Source organism: Octopus sinensis, linkage group LG24, assembly GCF_006345805.1.
Source record: "Octopus sinensis linkage group LG24, ASM634580v1, whole genome shotgun sequence".
NCBI classification, from domain to species: Eukaryota; Metazoa; Mollusca; class Cephalopoda; order Octopoda; family Octopodidae; genus Octopus; species Octopus sinensis.
Genome location: NC_043020.1, coordinates 13,163,258 through 13,185,634, shown reverse-complemented (window position 1 = coordinate 13,185,634; position 22,377 = coordinate 13,163,258). Strand labels below are relative to the sequence as shown.

Here is a 22,377-nt window from a genome sequence, read left to right as displayed (position 1 = left end):
TTCTTTGTAAGCCCAGTACTTATTCTATCGGTCTCTTTCGACGAACCGCTAAGTTACGGGGACATAAACACACCAACATCGGTTGTCAAGCTATGTTGGGGGGACAAACACACACATATATATATATATATATATATATATATACGTACATATATACGATGGGCTTCTTTCAGTTTCCGTCTATCAGATCCACTCACAAGGCTTTGGTCGGCCCGAAGACACTTGCCCAAGGTGCCACACAGTGGGACTGAACCCAGAACCATGTGCAACTAGTATGGATGCCAGTCAGGCGGTACTGGTATTGGCTACACTTTTTTCCAATTTTTCATTTCCCAGCTGTTACTTTCTTTTATTTACTCACTTCTGTCTTGTTCACAAGTGCTTTGACATCCCTTAACTTAGTGTCCCTTGTTTTATTCTGACACTATACCTCACTCTCCCCTTTCACCTTCCCAACCTCTCCTACTAACGGCATTACCCTGTTGTCTCTCTATCCCCACAATCCTCTCGGGAATGGTGAGTGGGTGGACAAAATGAATGGATAGAATTAAGAAAGTCAAAGTACACAGTTTTTCTATTAGAGTAGCCTTGATCAAGCAAGATCTCTAACCTATTTCTTTACTACCCACAAGGGGCTAAACATAGAGGACAAACAAGGAAAGACATAGGTATTAAGTCGATTATATCGACCCCAGTGCATAACTGGTGCTTAATTTATCGACCCTGAAAGGATGAAAGGCAAAGTCGACCTTGGCACAATTTGAACTCTGAACGTAGCGGTAGACGAAATACCTATTTCTTTATTACCCACAAGGGGCTAAACACAGGGGGGACAAACAAGGACAAACATAGGTATTAAGTCGATTATATCGACCCCAGTGCGTAACTGGTGCTTAATTTATCAACCCTGAAAGGATGAAAGGCAAAGTCGACCTCGGCGCAATTTGAACTCAGAACGTAGCGGCAGACGAAATACCAATAAGCATTTCGCCCGGCGTCCTAATGATTCTGCCAGCTCTAACCAAAAACATTCCAAGCCTTATACTGTATCCTGGAAGGACTATATCAGGTGCATATTTTCTGAGTGTGCTAGGTATGCACTGCACATCCATCGAAAATGGCAAATTCATTATAAATATTAACCTTGCTCATTAACCCTTTCGTTACTGTATTTATTTTGAGATGCTCTGTGTTTCCTTCAATTACTTTAACCCTTTAGCATTTAAACCGGCCATATCCGGGCCTAAATATTCTACCTATCTTATGTTCAAACTTGCCAGATTTCACCTCTCACACCTACCCTACAATGTAATTCTAAATATAAACAATCACACCAACGAAATCCCAAAGCTATGAAATAAGGCATGATTAATTGAAAGCAATGTGAATGCATAACCATTTCATTTAGCAGATTAATCTGAACACGAAAGGGTTAAATATAACAAAGAATTTAGTAAAATAACTTAGTTATACTTAAGCTAGTGTTAGGAACATAAATTGTGACTAAGGTTTGGTGGAAGATTTTAATTCAAAACTTATGAAAACAAGACATTTGTACTACAGACCCAGAGCCGGTTTCAGCTGGGTTTTAACGAAAGGGTTAATTTAATCACACAGCTTAACTCTTTCGTTACTGTATTTATTTTGAGATGCTCTGTGTTTCTTTCAATTACTTTAAATACAACAAAGAATTTAGTAAAATAACTTAGTTGCCATTCAGCTAATGGCACACTGCTTAATGGAAAACTTTTGTTATACTCCTGCTTGAAATTGGTGGCACTGGGTCTGGTGGTGTACCTAATATAAAAACCACCATATGCCACTGGACAATGTGTCTTTCTTTGGATTATTGTTTCTATTAGCAGGTCACACATCAGTGGAGTGTTCTCCATCGTTGAGTGGTTAGCACTAAAATTGATTGGTGGCGAATGCAGAACTTATACAAGACAATTTATAGATTTCAAAACAATTAAATTACAATATTGTGTGGAAATGGATTTAATTAGCAAGAATAATGTTTCTCACCATTTTTCTTAATGAACACAGTAAACAAACCGAAGTAGCTAAAAGAGGCAGAATTTGGTAAGACTTTGCCAGATGGAAGTAGCAAAAAAATACAACAAAAGGAAAAGGACAAATTATGAAATTTTAAGGATATACTTGAAGCTTAATTATAATTAATTAATACAGAAATAAAACACAAAGTAACTGGCATACATTATGTCCTACTTAACAGATATACTGGCTGGAATTATCATCATTTTCATTATTGTTAGTAGTAGTAGTAGTTTAATTATAGTTACTTAAGGTGAAGTTGTTCACAGAAAAAGAATTCATTACAGCCTTATAATTAGTGGTTTGTTCATTAGAAGCCAAAGTAAAATGGATGAGAACAGTTCAACCAGAGAGAGTGGGCAGAGAATGAAGAGTGCACAGGGAGGGAGAGAATGACAGAATTGTAGTAGAGATGTGGCAGTGAAACGCGACTGCTGCCACATGTAGTGGGGGTGTTACAGTGAACACACAGCCACATGTAGCAGAGATATTACAGCAAAGCACATGACAAAGGCCACATGTAGTGGAGGCGTTACAGTGAACACAGTCACATGTAGCAGAGATATTACAGCAAAGCATGTGACTAAAGCCACATGTAGTGAAGGTGTTACCATGAACACACAGTCACATGTAGCAGGGATATTACAGCAAAGCATGTGACTAAGGCCACATGTCAACACTCCCACACAAAATCTTTTTTTCTCATCAGATGAGAGATAAAAAAAAAGAAAAATTGTAGCAATGAATAGGCAAATGTCATCGCTGAAAAGTGCAGCACATAGTCGCAGTACACACATACTCTTTTACTTGTTTTAGTCATTTGACTGTGGCCATGCTGGAGCACCGCCTTTAGTCGAGCAAATCGACCCCAGGACTTATTCTTTGTAAGCCTAGTACTTATTCTATTGTTATGGGGACATAAACACACCGGCATCGGTTGTCAAGCGATGTTGGCGGGGAGGAAGGAACAAACACATACACACACACACACACATATATATATATATATATATATATATATATATACACACACACACACATATATACGACAGGCTTCTTTCAGTTTCTGTCTACGAAATCCGCTCACAAGGCTTTGGTCAGCCCGAGGCTATACTAGAAGACACTTGCCCAAGGTGCCATGCAGTGGGACAGAACCCGGAATCATGTGGTTCAAATACGAATGAGAAGCAGCCTAAGGGATATAAACAATATCAAACCCACATACACAAGGTTTGTGTTTTGTCAGTTTGTGGGCAGGCTGCAATTGTAGGCATAAGAGAATATATTCTCATCAGTTCGCCTGGTGTTAAAACACCCGGAAGTTATAGATCAACGAGGTAACTCACATCAGGTCTCAGTACAGAAGCAATAGACATTAATGTTCTTGTCATCTTCACGACTTGTCAATACAACATACCTGAAATGAGGCCAGATGCATGCTAAATCACCTTCTATGACTATATGCTAAATGGTGTGAGAACCATCTGCTGGTATGTCCCAACATTTCATACCACAGAAAAGACTCAAATATGAATGAGAAATAGCCCGAAGGATATAAACAACATCAAACATATATACACAAGGTGTTTTGTCAGTTCGTGGGCAGGCTGTGATTGTAGGTGTAAGGGAATATATTCCCATAAATTCACGGAAGTCATAGATAAGCGAGATATCTCGCTTCAGGTCTCGTTACAGGAGCAGTAGACATTAATACTTCATCATATGTATGCATGGTGTGTGTGTGTGTATGAGTGTGTATATATATTATATATATATTAAGAAGGTAAAAAAAATGGGGAGAAAATTAATAATTATTTATTAATTAAAAAATTAGACATCATCTCTGACTGTTTTGATTCCAGACCTTTAGAAATTAATTACCATAATTAAAATTATTTAAAAGTCGAATCTCATCAGAGTGGCTAAAGATATACAATTAGGTGTTCATATTCTTGCTTGTTGAGTATACGGCTCCACATTTAAATGATAAAATTTATATATAAGAACATGGTATAAACCTTACAAAGGGGAAATTGTGAGGGCCAGAGGGAGAGTGTGCATGTTTGAGAGTGGGACATGCTTAAAAATTAGTGCATGTACTGAAAAACACTCATAAAAACACACATGCTTATGTGTACACTGACACACACACACAGATTCACTTTTTATCATGCATGCACATACATACACACATATGCACTTTCTCTCATGCATGCACACACACACACACACACACACAACACACAAAAATATTCCAGGTATTTCAAGAGAAATTTAAAAATAAACTTTAAAAAAAACAACAAATAAACCAGGGGGAGAAAAAAAAAGCATGATTGAATGGGGGGGGGATATCTGTGGAAACAACAAGTCGTTCCAGGTTAACGAGTTAATTCAGGTGAAACAATGAGTAGATAATTAATGAAATATATATCGCTTTTAACTCAATTTCACGAAAACAAATTTAACAAAGATACTATCAGGCCAAGAAAATTGATATTTTAGTAGAAACTAAACATTTCAGTAGTGGAACAAAACGGTAATGAAATTTTGTGTGGATTATTCCATTCCGACTTGGATTCAACCCCGATTTGTTAAAATGTCTTAATTTCTTTACATCTTTTTGTTTGTATACTTTTTTAAAAGAATTTTTTATTTTTTATTTTGGATTTTTTTTTTGGATTATTTTTTTGGGGATTTTTTTTTTGATTTTTTTTTTTTTTGATTTTTTTTTTGATTTTTTTGGGGGGATTTTTTTGGGGGGGGGATTTTCTCAAAAGTTAGTAATTGAATATATAATAAAAAAAAATAGGGAAAATTTATCCCACCAGTTGAAATAAATATAATTACCACTGCAGGAAAACTGGATACTTACCTGAAATAAGAATTTAAAAAAATTACATCAGTGAATGTTTAAAAAGGTGAAATAAAAATTGCAAAAACATTCAAACTTAAATAACATTAATCAGCTGACTTTTTAACGAAGATAAGATAAATGAAATAAACAAACGAATCTACATCATCATCAGTATTGTTTTATTTTTAAATGTTTTCTTAGAGTTGGGAATTTCAGAGGGGAAAGTAAATTATTTATTGATCCTTAGTATATTACTAGCATTTTATTTTATCAACTCCAGGAAAATGAAAGGTGAAGTTGAGAAAAGGTTTAGATAAAAATCTAAATGAAAAAAAAATATATGTATTTAATCTCTGAAGATAAGGTCAAGGGCCACGGTAAAGTTTCTCCTCTAGATCAAACCAGAGGAAGGGGAAGGGGGAGATTCCCCACTACACAAACACACCTAAGCCATCTGCTCAAACAGAGAGGATTTGTGAGTTCTGGTTGAGGGCAGAAAGCCAAGATGTCATTTGTGTGGTGCAGAAGGGCACCTCAAAGCTTTCTGCTCTCAACCCAAAAAAAAGAAAAGAGAAAAAAAAAACAAACAAGTGATAGAAGGCCTCCCACCACCACACTAGTACCAATGCAACACTTAACACTAACAACAGCAACAACCCACAACAAAACCAAGCGCTACCAATTAGGAAAATACACAACCCAACTCACTCGCCATTATTCTCTCTCCTTTCCACTATTTTTCAAACACACACAGAACCATACCTCCTCCTCCACCTGCATCATATCCTTCCAAGACAAAGGTATTTTAGTTGCGAGATTACGAAATCTCTCTTGGTTTACTATAGAAATGTTGCATACCATTATAAACAAGTGCTGCATGTAAACTGGAGCACTGCTAACTTTTGGATGTATGTCAAACTGCTGTTTTCACATGTAGGACACATCCAGCAATTGGCTAACTCCATCCTGAAGCTCACCCTATCATTGTTCTTTGGTTGGAAAAAGCAGGTAATTTTCCTGGGGAAAGAGAGTGTGCAATGGACGAGACTGAAAAGACAGGTACTTTACCCTTCAGCCAAGCCCTCATCACCCCAAGGAGGGTGCTGTCATCCATTAAATTTATTGAAAGGTGGGTGAATGTGAGGATGGTTCATGTAAGAGGGCCTACTCTATGTTGGTGCCTAAAGGCTGAGAAATAAGGAGGAGAGAGGAGCACTTGCCATGGTACTTCTTATGAGTAGGGTGGCTCAGAATTTGTGGGGGGTTCTTTGGTTACCCCTGGGTGGTGGTTTTCTTCCCTAACGAGGAATTTGTTAATTGTTAGGTGTGGTTGTGTGGTAAGAAGCTTGCTTCCCAGCCACATGGTTCCGGTTCAGTCCCACTGCATGGCACCTTGGGCAAGTATCTCCAGCTATAGCCTCAGGCTGACCAAACCTTTGTAAGTGGTTTTGGTAGATGGAAACAGAAAGAAACCCATTATATAAATAAATAAATATATGTGTGTATGTGTGTGTGTCATTATTCAGTTTTATTTCAAGATTTCTTGCCAATATACTAAGAGCCAGTTTCTAACCTAGATCCAAGGCTCCTTCATTGGAATTTCAGCAACATCAGCAAGGTATGTATGTATAGGCGCAGGAGTGGCTGTGTGGTAAGTAGCTTGCTAACCAACCACATGGTTCCGGGTTCAGTCTCACTGCGTGGCACCTTGGGCAAGTGTATTCTACTATAGCCTTGGGCCAACCAAAGCCTTGTGAGTGGATTTGGTAGACGGAAACTGAAAGAAGCCCGTCGTGTATATGTATATATATGTATGCGTGTGTGTGTTTGTGTCTGTGTTTGTCCCCCTAGCATTGCTTGACAACTGATGCTGGTGTGTTTATGTCCTCGTTACTTAGCGGTTCGGCAAAAGAGACCAATAGAATAAGTACTAGGCTTACAAAAGAATAAGTCCCGGGGTTGAGTTGCTCGATTAAAGGCGGTGCTCCAGCATGGCCGCATCAAATGACTGAAACAAATAAAAGAGTAAAAGAGAGAGAGAGAGAGTATATCTTTATGCCTGTGTTTGTCCCACCACCACCACTTGACAACCAGTGTTGGTGTGTTTACATCCCCATAACTTAGCAGTTTAGTAAAAGAGACTGACAGAATAAGTACCAGGCTTAAAAAAAAATAAAAGTGCTAGAAACCCTTCAAGGCAGTGCCCCAGCATGGCCGAAGTCAAATGACTGAAACAAGTAAAAGATAAAAAATATCAGTTGTTTAGATGTCCCCAGAATTCTTTGTATTATTCCAAATATTCTTCATGGCTTTTGTGGCCAATAAAGAAAGAACTATTACGCAGTTTTGTCCAATATCTCATTTTACCATTTCAACAGGAAGCTTGGATTTTATATTTATCTTCAGCATTCTTCTTTCATTTCAGTTATTTTTTAATGGAATACATTTTTATTCCAATATTCCAAATTCACTTTTGAACCAAATCAATTCATGCCAGGAATCACTAATTGCAGAAATTAGGGATTTAATTACATCAAGTTCACTGACCAGAATATAATAAACGCCACTAATTTTAGACATAACACTAGTTTGGTAAAGTTGTATTTAGAAAGTAGTTCATGGAATTGGTTCAATCAATCATTGTTGGTTATTTTATTGTTTTACTCTGGACAAAAGAGAATATTTGATAGGGTTTTTTTGTTGTTTTTTTTTTGTTTGCCTAGAATTTAATCAGATTCACAGTAATTGCCATTGTGAATCAATCGAATATTGGACCACAATATGAAACCGAATTATTCTTAACAAGAATATTTTAGTTACGAAAATGGGAGTTTCAACTATTGAAAAACCGGAAGAAGAAGAAAAAAAAACTAATAAGGAAGTCCCGATGAGTTCTTTATCTATGATGTCTTTACTCAGAATAACAAATGGCAAAGTGTTTTCATCAATATTTAAATGTAGAGAAGCTTTGAGTGTCAGATATCAAATATGATACTAGTGGGGCTACATAGCAGTTGTACAGACTCATCTAAAATGACTATCAAATTGTTATCAAACACTACAACAGGAAATCCAGCCATGAATTTATTTTGATCAAGAATTAGATAATGAACCAAGAATTCCCCTTACCGATATCTTATCTCTATTAGTGAATATGCCAAAAACTCTAATAATGAACAACAACCGATGTACACATTCGAAAGAGATTCTAAAACTCCAAGAAACTAGACAGATCTGGAGTTTGAAATGCTGGAATTTCTCGCACAAAAACGCTATTATGGACCCCAGTATGAGATAATTTTTACAGATTAACATAAAAAAAAAAGGAAAAAAAAGGAAGAAAAAAAAAGAAAGAAAAAGCAGAGCCCTGCAACTTCTGTCTATTTTTTTTGTTCTCATGTCTACTTTTATATAACTTTGCACATGTTATATTAAACGGATAAACTTTTTAACAGATTACGTTTGAAAAATCTCTCGAATAGCGAAAACTTAAAATTAATTATTATAACATTTATCAGGACTTAGTTTACCAATTTCTATCTGAATATATTCGCATTCATACAATTCCCTTCTTTGGTTTCTTGAGAAAACCCCAAGCGTCACAAAGACAGCTAAGTCACTTCTTATTCAGTTCCCACGCTCCTGAGATAAAAGGGGAAACTATATTTGGAGGTTTTACAAAGAAACAGAAACTTATACGAACATGAAATCTAGAAAATTGAAATCTTATCAACCATTATCAAAATTTATATTTTGGCAAAAACCGAATATATAAGACATCATAAATATATAAGGTCACCATTATGGAAATTTATTTTTGACAAAAATTGAACATATTAGATATCATAGGACTAAATATATGGCTAAGGTCACCAGTAACAGGATGAATTTGTCATCTTGTAATAACTTCACTATGTTACCAGATTTTCCAGCCCGTGAAGGTTAAAGGTACTGCCCACTGATAAGGCAGCGAGCTGGCAGAAACGTGAGCACGCCGGGCGAAATGCGGAGCCGTATTTCGTCTGCAGTTACGTTCTGAGTTCAAATTCTGCTGAGGTCGACTTTGCCTTTCATCCTTTCGGGGTCGATAAATTAAGTACCAGTTATGCACTGGGGTCAATGTAATCGATTTAATCCGTTTGTTTGTCCACTCTGTGTTTAGCCCCTTGTGGGTAGTAAAGAAATAGGTATTTCGTCTGCCGTTATGTTCTGGGTTCAAATTCCGCCGAAGTCGACTTTGCCTTTCATCCTTTCGGGGTCGGTAAATTAAGTACCAGTTATGCACTGGGGTCGATCTAATCGACTTAATCCCTTTGTTTGTCCTTGTTTGTCCACTCTGTGTTTAGCCCCTTGTGGGTAGTAAAGAAATAGAAATAGGTATTTCGTCTGTCATTACATTGTGAGTTCAAATTCCGCCGAGGTCGACTTTGCCTTTCATCCTTTCAGGGTCGATAAATTAAGTACCAGTTATGCACTGGGGTTGATGTAATTAATTTAATCCCTTTGTCTGTCCTTGTTTGTCCACTCTGTGTTTAGCCCCTTGTGGGTAGTAAAGAAATAGGTATTTCGTCTGCCATTACGTTCTGACTTCAAATTCCGCCGAGGTCGACTTTGCCTTTCATCCTTTCGGGGTCGATAAATTAAGTACCAGTTATGCACTGGGGTTGATGTAATTAATTTAATCCCTTTGTCTGTCCTTGTTTGTCCACTCTGTGTTTAGCCCCTTGTGGGTAGTAAAGAAATAGGTATTTTGTCTGCCATTACGTTCTGACTTCAAATTCCGCCGAGGTCGACTTTGCCTTTCATCCTTTCGGGGTCGATAAATTAAGTACCAGTTATGCACTGAGGTCGATGTAATCGATTTAATCCGTTTGTCTGTCCTTGTTTGTCCCCTCTGTGTTTAGCCCCTTGTGGGTAGTAAAGAAATAGAAATAGGTATTTCGTCTGTCGTTACGTTGTGAGTTCAAATTCCGCCGAGGTCGACTTTGCCTTTCATCCTTTCAGGGTCGATAAATTAAGTACCAGTTATGCACTGGGGTCGATGTAATCGATTTAATCCGTTTGTCTGTCCTTGTTTGTCCCCTCTGTTTTTAGCCCCTTGTGGGTAGTAAAGAAATTGGTACTGCCCACTTCCACCATATCTGAGTAGCCCTTGTGAATAAATAAAGCAAACAATCAAGAATTTGTCTTTATATTCACAGAAGTATGGAAGAATGTTTGCAGGAGTCCAACAAGATCTGCACATGCTTGTTCCACACTAAAAACAAAATCAAAAAAATAAAACATTAAACCAACATTTTATTATCATTACCTATAGGTGTAGGGGTGGCTGTGTGGTAAGTAGCTTGCTTACCAACCACATGGTTCCGGGTTCAGTCCCACTGCATGACACTTTGGGCAAGTGTCTTCTACTATAGCCTCGGGCCGACCAAAGCCTTGTGAGTGGATTTGGTAGACGGAAACTGAAAGAAGCCCATCATATATATGTATATACGTGTGGGTGGGTGTGTTTGTGTATGCTTCTGTGCCTGTGTTTGTCCCCACAACATCGCTTGACAACCGATGCTGGTGTGTTTACGTCCCCATAACTTAGCGGTTCAGCAAAAGAGACTGATAGAATAAGTACTAGGCTTACAAAGAATAAGTTCTGGGGTCGATTTGCTAGACTAAAGGTGGTGCTCCAGCATGGCCACAGTCAAATGAGTGAAACGAGTAAAAAGAGTAAGGCTGGTAACTGGCAGAATCATTAGCATGCTGGACGAAATGAGGGTTTTCCATGAGCAGCTCTCAAATGCTTCCTCCCTATATCAGAAAGGTTTATTATCATTATTATTATTATTATTATTATTAGTAACTAGCAGTATCGCCCGGCGTTGCTCGGGTTTGTAAGGGAAATAACTATATAAGCATTTTTAGAGAGTTATAGCCAAAAAAATAGCAAAAATATACATTAAAAATGGGGACAAAATTATGGTAATTTTTTTTTTAAATCGTTGACTCATCGTAGACATTTTTAGAGAGTTACTTCCCTTATATAATAGCGAAAAAAATGCATTAAAATGGAAAAAAAATGATGGTAATTTTTTTTTTAAATCGTAGACTCATCATTGTCGCACACTAATACCCAGAAGGGCTCGATATGAATCACGACTATAAGATGCCCGAATTTGGTTAAACTGCACCGCAAAATGTGGGAGTAGTTAGGAATCTAAATCGTAGGAGACAGACACACAACCTCTCTTTTATATATAAAGACTAGCAGTATCGCCCGGCATTGCTCGGGTTTGTAAGGGAAATAACTATATAAGCATTTTTAGAGAGTTACTTCCCTTATAAATTCGGGCTTTCTTAGCCATTTTTGTTTTTGGTGTCTTCAAGCCATGAAGTCGTTGTTCTAAAAGAACGCTGGTTTCCTTCACAACGCATTACGACGTTGATTTCTTTACACTCCCTTCCCCACAGCTTCACGAGGGAGGGAAGGGAAGGGAGAAGCAAACAGGTGCAGCTGTGAGCGTGGACGCCAACTCCGCCGCCATCGACATACGATGCATTTTATGCATTAAAATGGAATAAAAAATGATGTTATTAAATATTTTAAATCGTAGACTCATCGTTGACGCGCGCTAATAGTCAGACGGGCTCGATATGAATCACGACTATAAGATACCCGAATTTGGTTAAACTGCACCGCAAAATGTGGGAGGAGTTAGGAATCTAAATCGAAGGAGACAGACACTCACACAACTAGAGTTTTATATATATAGATAAGGCGGCAAGCTAGGAGAATTGTTAGCATGCTGGACGAAATGCGTTCTGGGTTCAAATTCAGCCAAGGTCAACTTTGCTTTTCATCCTTTGAGGGTCAATTAAATAAGTACCAGTTACGCACTGGAGGCGAGGTAATCAACCTAATCCCTTCCCCAAATTTCAGGCCTTGTGTCTATAGTAGAAAGGATTATTATTATTATTAATGGACATATGTGAAGGCGCATGGCTCAGTGGTTAGAGCGTCGAGCTTACGATCGTGAGGTTGTGAGCTCGAATCCCGGACCGGGCTGCGTGTTGTGTTCTTGAGCAAGGCACTTTATTTCACATTGCTCCAGTTCACTCAACTGTAGAAATGAGTTGCGACGTCACTGGTGCCAAGCTGTATCGACCTTTGTCTTTCCCTTGGATAACACTGGTGGCATGGAGAGGGGAGGCTGGTATGCACGGGCGACTGCTGGTCTTCCATAAACAACCTCGCCCGGACTTGTGTCTAGGAGGGTAACTTTCTAGGTACAATCCCATGGTCTGTGTCGTGACCGAAGGGGTCTCCGAATGGACATAAGATATTAGAATTAAATTATATTATTATTTAACACTGCAGCCACAATAAAGAAACCATTATTATTTTTATTAATATTTTTGTTATTATTATTAGTATTGTTGTTATTATTATTTTCATTATTATGCAAAGATAAGATTCAGAATTAAACCATATCGTTATATAAAATTTCTTTGTTCCATATTATGGTAAATATAAACAGACTTAACTTGCCTCCCCAGCCATACACCCTACCCGTCTCCTATAACCATGGATATACAGTTTTGTTCTACAAAGGAGCTGTTGTTTGGCAATGGTGAATTCTGACCAGCATCTATATTCTCAGAACATAGATTTATCTGAGAATATTATTCCCATGCTGTGTAAACTGTGAACGCCACCATTCCCTGTCAAACTCTGTGACTCATCTGAACATTTTTTGGGGTTTTTTTTCCATTATTTAAAAGTGACAACTTTTCTGACTCTCAACAACTTCTCACTGATAGAAAGTTGGACTGTGGGGAGGTATGCATGTGTGGGAGGATGTACACACACACACACACACTGACACTTTCTCACATATGTACACACATATACACATGAACACACCCATCCTTTCTCACACACACACACACACACCTCTTTCTGTGTTTCTCTTATACACACACACTATCTCTCTCTCTCACACACACATACATGCCTCTGTCTGTCTGTCTGTCTGTCTCTCTCACTCATTTCTCTGTCTATCTGTCTGCCTCTCCCTCTCTCTCACACATACATGCCTGTCTGTCTGTCTGTCTCTCTCTCTCACATTTTTATGTCTATCTGTCTGCCTCTCTCTCTCTCTCTCTCACACACACACACAAGCCAAATATCTGCCTCAATGACAATGATTCACTCCCGACTTCTATACCTATTTCTTTACTACCCACAAGGGGCTAAACATAGAGGGGACAAACAAGGACAGACATAGGTATTAAGTCGATTACATCGACCCCAGTGCGTAGCTGGTACTTGATTTATTGACCCCGAAAGGATGAAAGGCAAAGTTGACCTCAGCGGAATTTGAACTCAGAACGTAGCTGCAGACAAAATACGGCTACGCATTTCGCCCGACGTGCTAACATTTCTGCCAGCTCGATACCACATCCAACAGACTGTGTCCACTCTTTGTCTTTTTTGCTGCTACAACACCTGCTTCAGCTCCTATGAACTTCCACCCTACCATACCATACCAACCTTCACTGACAGAAGATTACAACTGCTTCAATTCCTCCAGTCTGACCCAGAAAACAAAATATTCTTTTCTACTCTAGGCACACGGCCTGAAATTTTTGGGTAAGTGGGGCAGTCGATTAGATCGACCCCAGTACGCAACTAGTACTTAATTTATAGACCCCAAAAGGATGAAAGGCAAAGTCAACCTTGATGGAATTTGAACTCAGAACATAAAAGACAGATGAAATACCTATTTCTTTACTACCCACAAGGGGCTAAACATAGAGGGGACAAACAAGGACAGACATAGGTTTTAAGTCGATTAGATCGACCCCAGTGCGTAACTGGTACTTAATTTATAGACCCCAAAATGATGAAAGGCAAAGTCAACCTTGATGGAATTTGAACTCAGAATGTAAAGACAGATGAAATACAGCTAAGCATTTTACCTGGCGTGCTAACATTTCTGCCAGCTCACCGCTTTCAGAAAACAAAATATTTGATTTTGATTTTGATTTTTCCAGTTTCAGCTTATGAGCTGTGGCCATGCTGGGGCACCGCCATTGGTCAAAAATATTGAGAAATTAGGCTAAAAGTTATGAATAACTGCATCTGTCTCTTGTTAAGTCAATAAATCGCTCTCAACTCTTGAATCAGCTTTTAAGATAAATACTATGAAATACAAAAATAATCCAATTAAACTATATGTGTGTGTGTGTGTGTGTGTGTAGTTATTTAGTAACTGGTTGGTTAAATGGATTTAATTTCACAAAGTAACTTAAATCGGTCCAAGTTATTAAAAAAATTCCTTCAATTAAATTGCTTCAAAAGTGACTTTATTATTACTTCAATTTTATTTTTACTTTTTAGTACAAATGAAAAAGTAATTAAATTATCAAGCAGAAAAAAAAAAAGAAAATTACCAATGTCTAAATATTGTTGAAAAAAGTGAAAAGAAATGTAATCTTGCTAAAAGGATCAAAGCAGATTAAAATGTTAACAGTGGAACACTTGGTACGTGTGAGAGTGAGTGTGTGTGTTAATAGAAGACACTTTAAAAGTCTTATCATATATACACAAAGAAAAGAAAAGAGACGTGCTGTCATTACAATTAACATAGGTCAGTAGGAAGAGATTAATTAATAAATTTTATTCTGTAATTTAATACTGAAATATTTAAGTGGCATCAGAGGTGAAATTAGCTCTACTCTTTCTGCAGTCTGCATTTAAAGTTTAGGAATTCTACAAAGACAGTCATTCATTCATTCATACATGAGAAGTTTACCTGCAACAGCAGCAATATCAAAATTAAAAAAATACTAGCAACTAACAACACAAACTGGGAAAGGATCTCCAATGGTAGTGTCACCCTCATCAGGTCAGAGCTGAAGTGTTTTCTTGTCCTAAAATGAATCTTGGCATATCTTAAGAAGTTTTGAGAATGCGTACACACACACACACACACACACACAGTGAAATTCACATACATACGCACACACAGATAGAGAGACAAATAGACAGACAGACAGATACACAGACACACACACACAGTGTAATTCACATACACACACACACAGTGAAATTCACATACATACACACACACAGATAGAGAGACAAATAGACAGACACACACACACATACACACACACAGATAGAGAGACAAATAGACAGACAGACAGGCACACAGACACACACAGTGAAATTCACATACACACACACACACAGTGAAATTCACATACATACACACACAGTGAAATTCACATACACACACACACAGTGAAATTCACATACACACACACACACAGTGAAATTCACATACATACACACACACACACACACACACAGACAAATAGACAGACAGACAGACACACACACACACACAGAAATTCACAAACATACACACACACACAGAGACAAATAGACAGACAGACAGACACACACACACACAGAGAAATTCACAGAAAGTGAAATCATTGAGAAAAATGTGTGAGATCAGAGATCATAAGACCTCACGTTCTCTTTCTTTCTTTCTCTCTCTCTCTCTCTCTCTCTCTCTGTACAAAATCCAAGGCAGAAAAGAGGTATCAGCACCTAAATTGTCTTAACATTATCTTCCAGTATTTCTTAATACTGTAAATGTCAGTATCATATTCTACCATTAAAAGAAAGAAAAAATACTAGTTTTCTCCTACAAAATTCTAATTATGGTAAAATGAAGAATTAGTTGGAATTAATACATCTTGTTACCACACAATGTAGTACAAGTGAACCAATCTAAGATGATGACAACTATGACTACTACTACTACTAATAATAATAATAATAATAATAATAATAATAATAATAATAATAATAATAGTGAACTTCCAGCCTGTTGTCTCTTGAGGTCTCCGGGTGAGACTTGGAGCCAACTTGTACAAATATAAAGCAAAACTCAAACAAATAATAATAATAATAATAATAATAATAATAATACTGGTTTCAAATTTTGTACAAGGCCAGCAATTTTAGGGGATGGGGTAAGTTGATTACATTGACTCCAGTGTTTAACTGATACCGATTTTTATCAAACCTAAAAGGATGAAAGGCGACCTCAGCAGAATTTGAACTCAGAATGTAAAGATGGTCAAAATATTGCTAAGAATTTCACCCAGAATAGTAACAATTCCACGCGGTTGCTGTTGTTATAATAATAATAATAATAATAATAATCCTTTCTACTAAAGGCACAAGGTCTAAAATTTAGGGGTTGGGGGTAGTCGATTACATCGACCCCAGTGTTTCACTGCTACTTAATTTATCAACCCCGAAAGGATGAAAGGCAAAGTCAACCATGATGGAATTTGAACTTAGAGCAAAAAGCTATAATAATAATAATAATAATAATAATAGTAATGATAATAATAACAACAACAACAATAATAATAAAAGCTTTAATAATAATAATAATAATTATTATTATAATAATAATAAAAATAATAATAAATAATAATAATAATAATAAATAATAATAATAAAATAATAATAAATAATAATAATAATAAAAGCTTTAATAATAATGATAATAAAAATAAAAGCTTTAATAATAATAATAATAATTTAAACACAAGGCCAGCAGTTTCACAAAGAGGAGTAAAGTTGATTATATTGACCCCAGTGTTCAACTGGTACTTATTTTATCGACCCTGTCAGGATGAAAGGCAAAGTCAACTTTGGCAGAATCTGAACTCAGAATGTAAAGACACATGAAATGCTGCTAAGCAATTTGCCTGGCATGCTAATGATTCTGCCAGCTCCCTGCCTTAACCCTTTAGCATTTAAACCAGCCATATCCGGCTGAAATGTTCTACTTGTTTTATGTTTAAATTGGCCAGATCCAGCCTCTCCTACAGACCCTGTAATGTCATTATTACAAATAAACAATTGCATCATCAAAATCTTGAAGCTACATGAAAATGCATGTTTAATTCAAAACAATATAAGTTAATAAGCATTACAATTGACAGAATAATCTGAACGCTAAAGGGTTAAACAATAATAATAGTTTCAAATTTTGGCACAAGACCATCAGGGTCAGAGATGGGGTAAGAAGATTACATCGACCCTAGTACTTGACTGGTACTTATTTTATCGACCCCATGAAGGATGAAAGGCAAAGTCAAATCCAGCAGAATTTTAATTCAGAACATAAAAGACGGATGAAATGCTGTTACACATTTTACATGGTATGGTAAGCATTTTATGACAGTTACAATACCAGTCATTGTAGGACCACTAAGAATTATCAGAAGAGAAATTGAAAATTATTTGAGAATGATCCCTGGCCTACCATTCCTACAAGAAGTGCAGAAGATGGATATTGGAGTACGGGATTCAAGCCTCTTCTTATCTCCTCAAAGACATACAGCATCTCGAAAGAGTCCAGAAGCTGGCTACCCGCATGGTTCTTGGTCTCAAGCATTTGTCTTATGAAGAAAGGCTGAAGACGCTCGATCTTTATTCTCTAGAAAAACGACGATGCCGTGGTGATTTCATTCTTGCTCACAACATCATAAGCGGAAAGTGTAACCTCTCGAAAGAGCTGTTCTTCACTCCTGCTCCAGAGCATCGGCTGCGGGGTCACTCTGAAAGCTCTATCTACGACGATTTCATCTCAATCGAAGGAGAGGGGCTTTCTCCGTCCGGGTTGCGGATCCGTGGAATAAGCTGCCGGACGAGATAGTGAAGATGCCGACGACCGCTCGGTTCAAAGTCCCTCTTGACCAGAAATGGCCTGAACTCTTTGCATAAACACCCTCTCCGAACATAACTCCATGTCCCCCTACATGGCCTTGCTTTTTGCTTTTTGAGCCAAAAAATTAACTTAACTGGTATGTCACACATACTGAGAACAACATTGTTGCTGTGAGAATGATTATCAAGCATGTATTTTTTTTAACATGCTCCAGCATGGCCACAGCTATAGCGCTGAAACATTTAAAAGAATAAAAGCATAAAAGAATAACTACATTAAATTTTGGAAATGCACAATCTGGTGTGTTTAGTTGAATGGCCCGTCATTGTATACAGTGAGTTTCTTTGCCCTAGGCATCAGGAAGACACTCGGCAAGAAAGAGAAACAAAATTAACCCAGCCATATCCAGCCTGATTATTCTACCGGTTTTATGTGCAAATCAACAAAATCCAGTTTCCCACACCTCTCCTACAATGTCATTCAAAATATATACAATCACATCATTAAAATCTCAAAGTCGCAAGATAATATATGACTAATTAAAAGCAGTGTGAATGAATAAGTATTACACTTGAAAGAATAATCAGAATACTCTTTACTCTCTTTTACTTGTTTCAGTCATTTGACTGCGGCCATGCTGGAGCACTGCCTTTAGTCGATCAAATCGACCCCGGGATTTATTCTTTGTAAGCCCAGTACTTATTCTATCGGTCTCTTTTGCCAAACCGCTAAGTGACGGGGACGTAAACACACCAGCATTGGTTGTCAAGCAATGCTAGGGGGACGAACACACACACACACACATATATATATATATACATATATACGACAGGCTTCTTTTCAGTTTCCGTCTGCCAAATCCACTCACAAGGCATTGGTCGGCCCGGGGCTATAGCAGAAGACACTTGCCCAAGATGCCACGCAGTGGGACTGAACCCGCAACCATGTGGTTGGTTAGCAAGCTACTTACCACACAGCCACTCCTGCTAACAAATTAAAAGAAAAACTCATAATAATTAGAAAAGCACTTGGAGAGCGCAGACCTCCGCCAAGCAGCTCATTTTAAGATAGATATGCGAGTAAAATGACTAATAGAGAAATGAAAATAAACTTTGGAAACAGCAACACCACCATAGGTTATGTGGAAACGATGAACGCGTTTTCAAGGGAGATAATCAAAGAATGTAACATTGTAATACACATGTATGCATGTGTGTGTGTGTATATGTGTGCATGCACATGTGTGTGCGTGTGCACATGTGTGTGTACATGTGTGTGTGTGTATATATATATGAATATATATGCGTGTGTGTACATATGTACATATGGAAAACGGACGCTAAACGGTGATGATGTTGATGATGATGATATATGAATATATATATGTGTGTGTACATATGTATGTGTGTATGTATATATATATATATGTGTGTGTGTGTACATATGTATGTGTGTGTGTGTGTGTACATATGTATGTGTGTATGTATATATATATATATGTGTGTGTGTGTGTACATATGTATGTGTGTGTGTACATATGTATGTGTGTGTGTGTGTGTGTACATATGTATGTGTGTATGTATATATATATGTGTGTGTGTGTGTGTACATATGTATGTGTGTATGTATATATATATATATATATATATATATGAATATATGTGTGTATCTGTGTGTGCATGTACGTTTGGCAGCTTCTAGACACAGACTGCCGACTCATTAGAAATACTGTTATACGAGGGTTAAGTAGGCATTTCGGTAGATCGTTCTTGAAGATTGCGAGACTAGCATAAACAGGAACGGAGAAGAACCATTATTGTGATTCCTGTTAAATGGTATTCATTCTAATTACCTGTGTTCCTCTTTTATTATTAGTTGTCATTGTATATTCCAATGTTGATGGCAGACTTTCAAAAATCAACTGCGATTCATTCTAGCTCATTAACGTTTAAATATCACCACACACACACCACACACACACACACACACACACACACACACACACACGTACACACACACGCAATCACACACACACGCATTTATATGCACAATACCTTTATATTGTTGGAATTGGTGTCAGTTCCAATGTCAAATATCTGTACACTTCCTAGACATGTGTTATACAACTTGTCAGCTTTGGTATGGAGGATAGAGTTGGGGGTTAGAGATTAGGTCAGAGAGAGAGAGAGGTGGTGGTGGTGGTGGTGGTGGTTTGTTGGTAAGAGGTATGAAATTAGGGAATATGGGGAAGAGAGAGTGAAATAACAAAACAAAAAAAAAGGATAAACAGCGTGAAAAATACTCGGAAAGAAAGTGAAAGTGAATGAGAGAGAGAGAGAGAGTGTGTAGAGAGAGAGGGGGAGAGGGAAAGAGAGAGAGTGTGTGCAGAGAGAGGGGGAAAGGGAAAGAGAAAGAGTGTGTGTAGAGAGAGGGGGAGGGAAAGAGAGAGAGTGTGTGTTTAGAGAGGGGGGAGGGCAGAGAGAGAGGGATGTGTGGGAGGAGAGGGGGAGAGGGAAAGAGAGAGAGTGGTGTGTGTAGAGGGGAGGGGGAAGGGAAGAGAGAGAGAGTGTGTTAGAGAGAGAGGGGGAGGGAAAGAGAGAGAGTGTGTTAGAGAGGGGGAGGGAAAGAGAGAGAGAGGTGTGTAGAGAGAGAGGGGGAGAGGGAAAAGGAGAGAGTGTGTGTTTGGAGAAGAGGGGGAGAGGGAAAGAGAGAAAGTGTGTGTAGAGAGAGGGGGAGGAAAAGAGAAAGAGTGTGTGTAGAGAGGGGGAGAGGGAAAGAGAGAGAGAGAGTGTGTGTAGAGAGAGGGGGAGAGGAAAAGAGAAAGAGTGTGTGTAGAGAGAGGGGGAGAGAGAGAAAGAGAGAGAGAGAATGATAGACGTAAAAATAATTGACTTTGTGACACAGAATTATTTTATATTTGAAAAAATGTCCAAATTCCAGGGCTTTTTTTTGCTCACTTTTTTTTTAATTCTTTTGCTTTGAAATATCTTTATCAAATTTGATTTACAATTTAAATTACTAAATTTGACTTCTTGCCTGTCGTTATTTCATTTACTTTTCTGTCTTTGCGAACAGTCACAAATATTTCAGGCTTTCTAACTGATTTGTCAGTCTCTGAACTTTTTCTTTTTATTCCTTACGAGCAACCCCCCCCTCTCTCCCTCCCCCGTCCAATGGACGGTGCAGAGTTGTCAAACATTTAAACCAAATTTTCTCAAAACAACTCATCTGACCGTCCCATAGGCCTCCCCCTTGAGAAACACTGATTTAACCTAAATTTGAGACACCAGCAAAAGAAGAAATAAAGATAGACTTTTTTTCTATTCCAAAGAAAAACGGCTTTAGCGATCGCATTCTCACCTGGAATCGATTTTTGTAATGTTTTCAAGACTTATACATGCCCTGATACTGTTGGTATCTACATATCAAATTTGAGCGCAATCGGATGGAGGATGCCCGAGATCCTAGAAGACACACAGACAGACAGACAAAACGGATTTTATATAATAGATAATTCCAGAATATCACCCCCAAGACGGAGCAGCAAGAACACAGGACAACCATTCACCAATGAACATGATGTTTGGGCTTTAAAACCCTTAAACATTAAGATTACTCTGTCAATACTTTTGAATTAATCCTGCATTATCTCGTAGCTTTGAAATTTCAATAATGCAGTTGTTTATTAATAGAACGACATCGTAGGATAGGTGTGAGAAGCTAGATGTGGCCAGTTTGAATATAAAACAGGTAGAATATTTTGGCTGGACATGGCCAGTTTAAAAGCTAAAGGTTTAGCCCTTTTTATATCAAGCCACCCAAAACTATTTTTGGTCCTATGAGACAAACTTTTTGTTTTAACCCTTAAGCATTCAGATTATTCGATCACAGCAGTGGCTGTGTGGTAAGTAGCTTGTTTACCCACCACATGGTTCCGGGTTCAGTCCCACCGCGTGACACCTTGGGCAAGTGTCTTCTACTATAGCCTCGGGCCGACCAAAGCCTTGTGAGTGGATTTGGTAGACAGAAACTGAAAGAAGCCCGTCGTATATATATATATATATATATATATATATATATATATGCGTGTGTGTGTTTGTGTGTCTGTGTTTGTCCCTCTAGCATTGCTTGACAACCGATGCTGGTGTGTTTATGTCCACGTTACTTAGCGGTTCGGCAAAAGAGACCGATAGAATAAGTACTGGGCTTACAAAAGAATAAGTCCTGGGGTCGAGTTGCTCGATTAAAGGCGGTGCTCCAGCATGGCCGCAGTCAAATGACTGAAACAAGTAAAAGAGAGTAAAGAGTATTCAGATTATTCTTTCAAGTGTAAAAGAGTAGTTATTTATTCACATTGTTTTGAATTTATCCTGCATTATCTTGTAGTCTTGAGATGTGGCTGTATATTTTTTAGACTAACAATGAAGGGCAGGAGTGAGAGGCAGGATCTGGCCAGTTTGAACATTAAACTTGTAGAGTATTTTAGCCAGATATGGCCAGTTTAAATGTTAAAAGGTTAAAGTGATCTAAAATAAAATCTGCAATAGATCAGGTAAGGTGTGGGGACATGCACAACTGCAATGTGTTGGTGCTTTCACCATCTGTCAGTATATTCCCAGGTCCTTGTAGCCGACCAAATGAGCAGTGTCCCAGTCAGTCCTCATCGGTGTGAGATATCTCCTCAGCTGTCGTCAGCATGTGGTATGTAGT

The 22,377-nt window shown here is 37.9% G+C and overlaps 1 protein-coding gene across 2 annotated transcripts in view; it reads right to left on the bottom strand.

Moving 5' to 3' along the window:
• Window positions 1-22,377, bottom strand: part of LOC115223942 (Golgi-associated PDZ and coiled-coil motif-containing protein-like) — a 402,854-nt gene that overhangs the window by 323,157 nt on the left and 57,320 nt on the right. The window contains exon 2 of one of the 2 annotated variants that reach the window (XM_029794688.2): window positions 4,804-4,927. The exons of the other annotated variant lie outside the window; for it this stretch is intronic. Within the exon in view, the coding sequence (XP_029650548.1) occupies window positions 4,826-4,927 (102 nt within the window). The 3' untranslated portion in view covers window positions 4,804-4,825. Of the gene's footprint in view, window positions 1-4,803; window positions 4,928-22,377 lie in introns of those variants that run through there. 2 annotated transcript variants of the gene reach the window in all.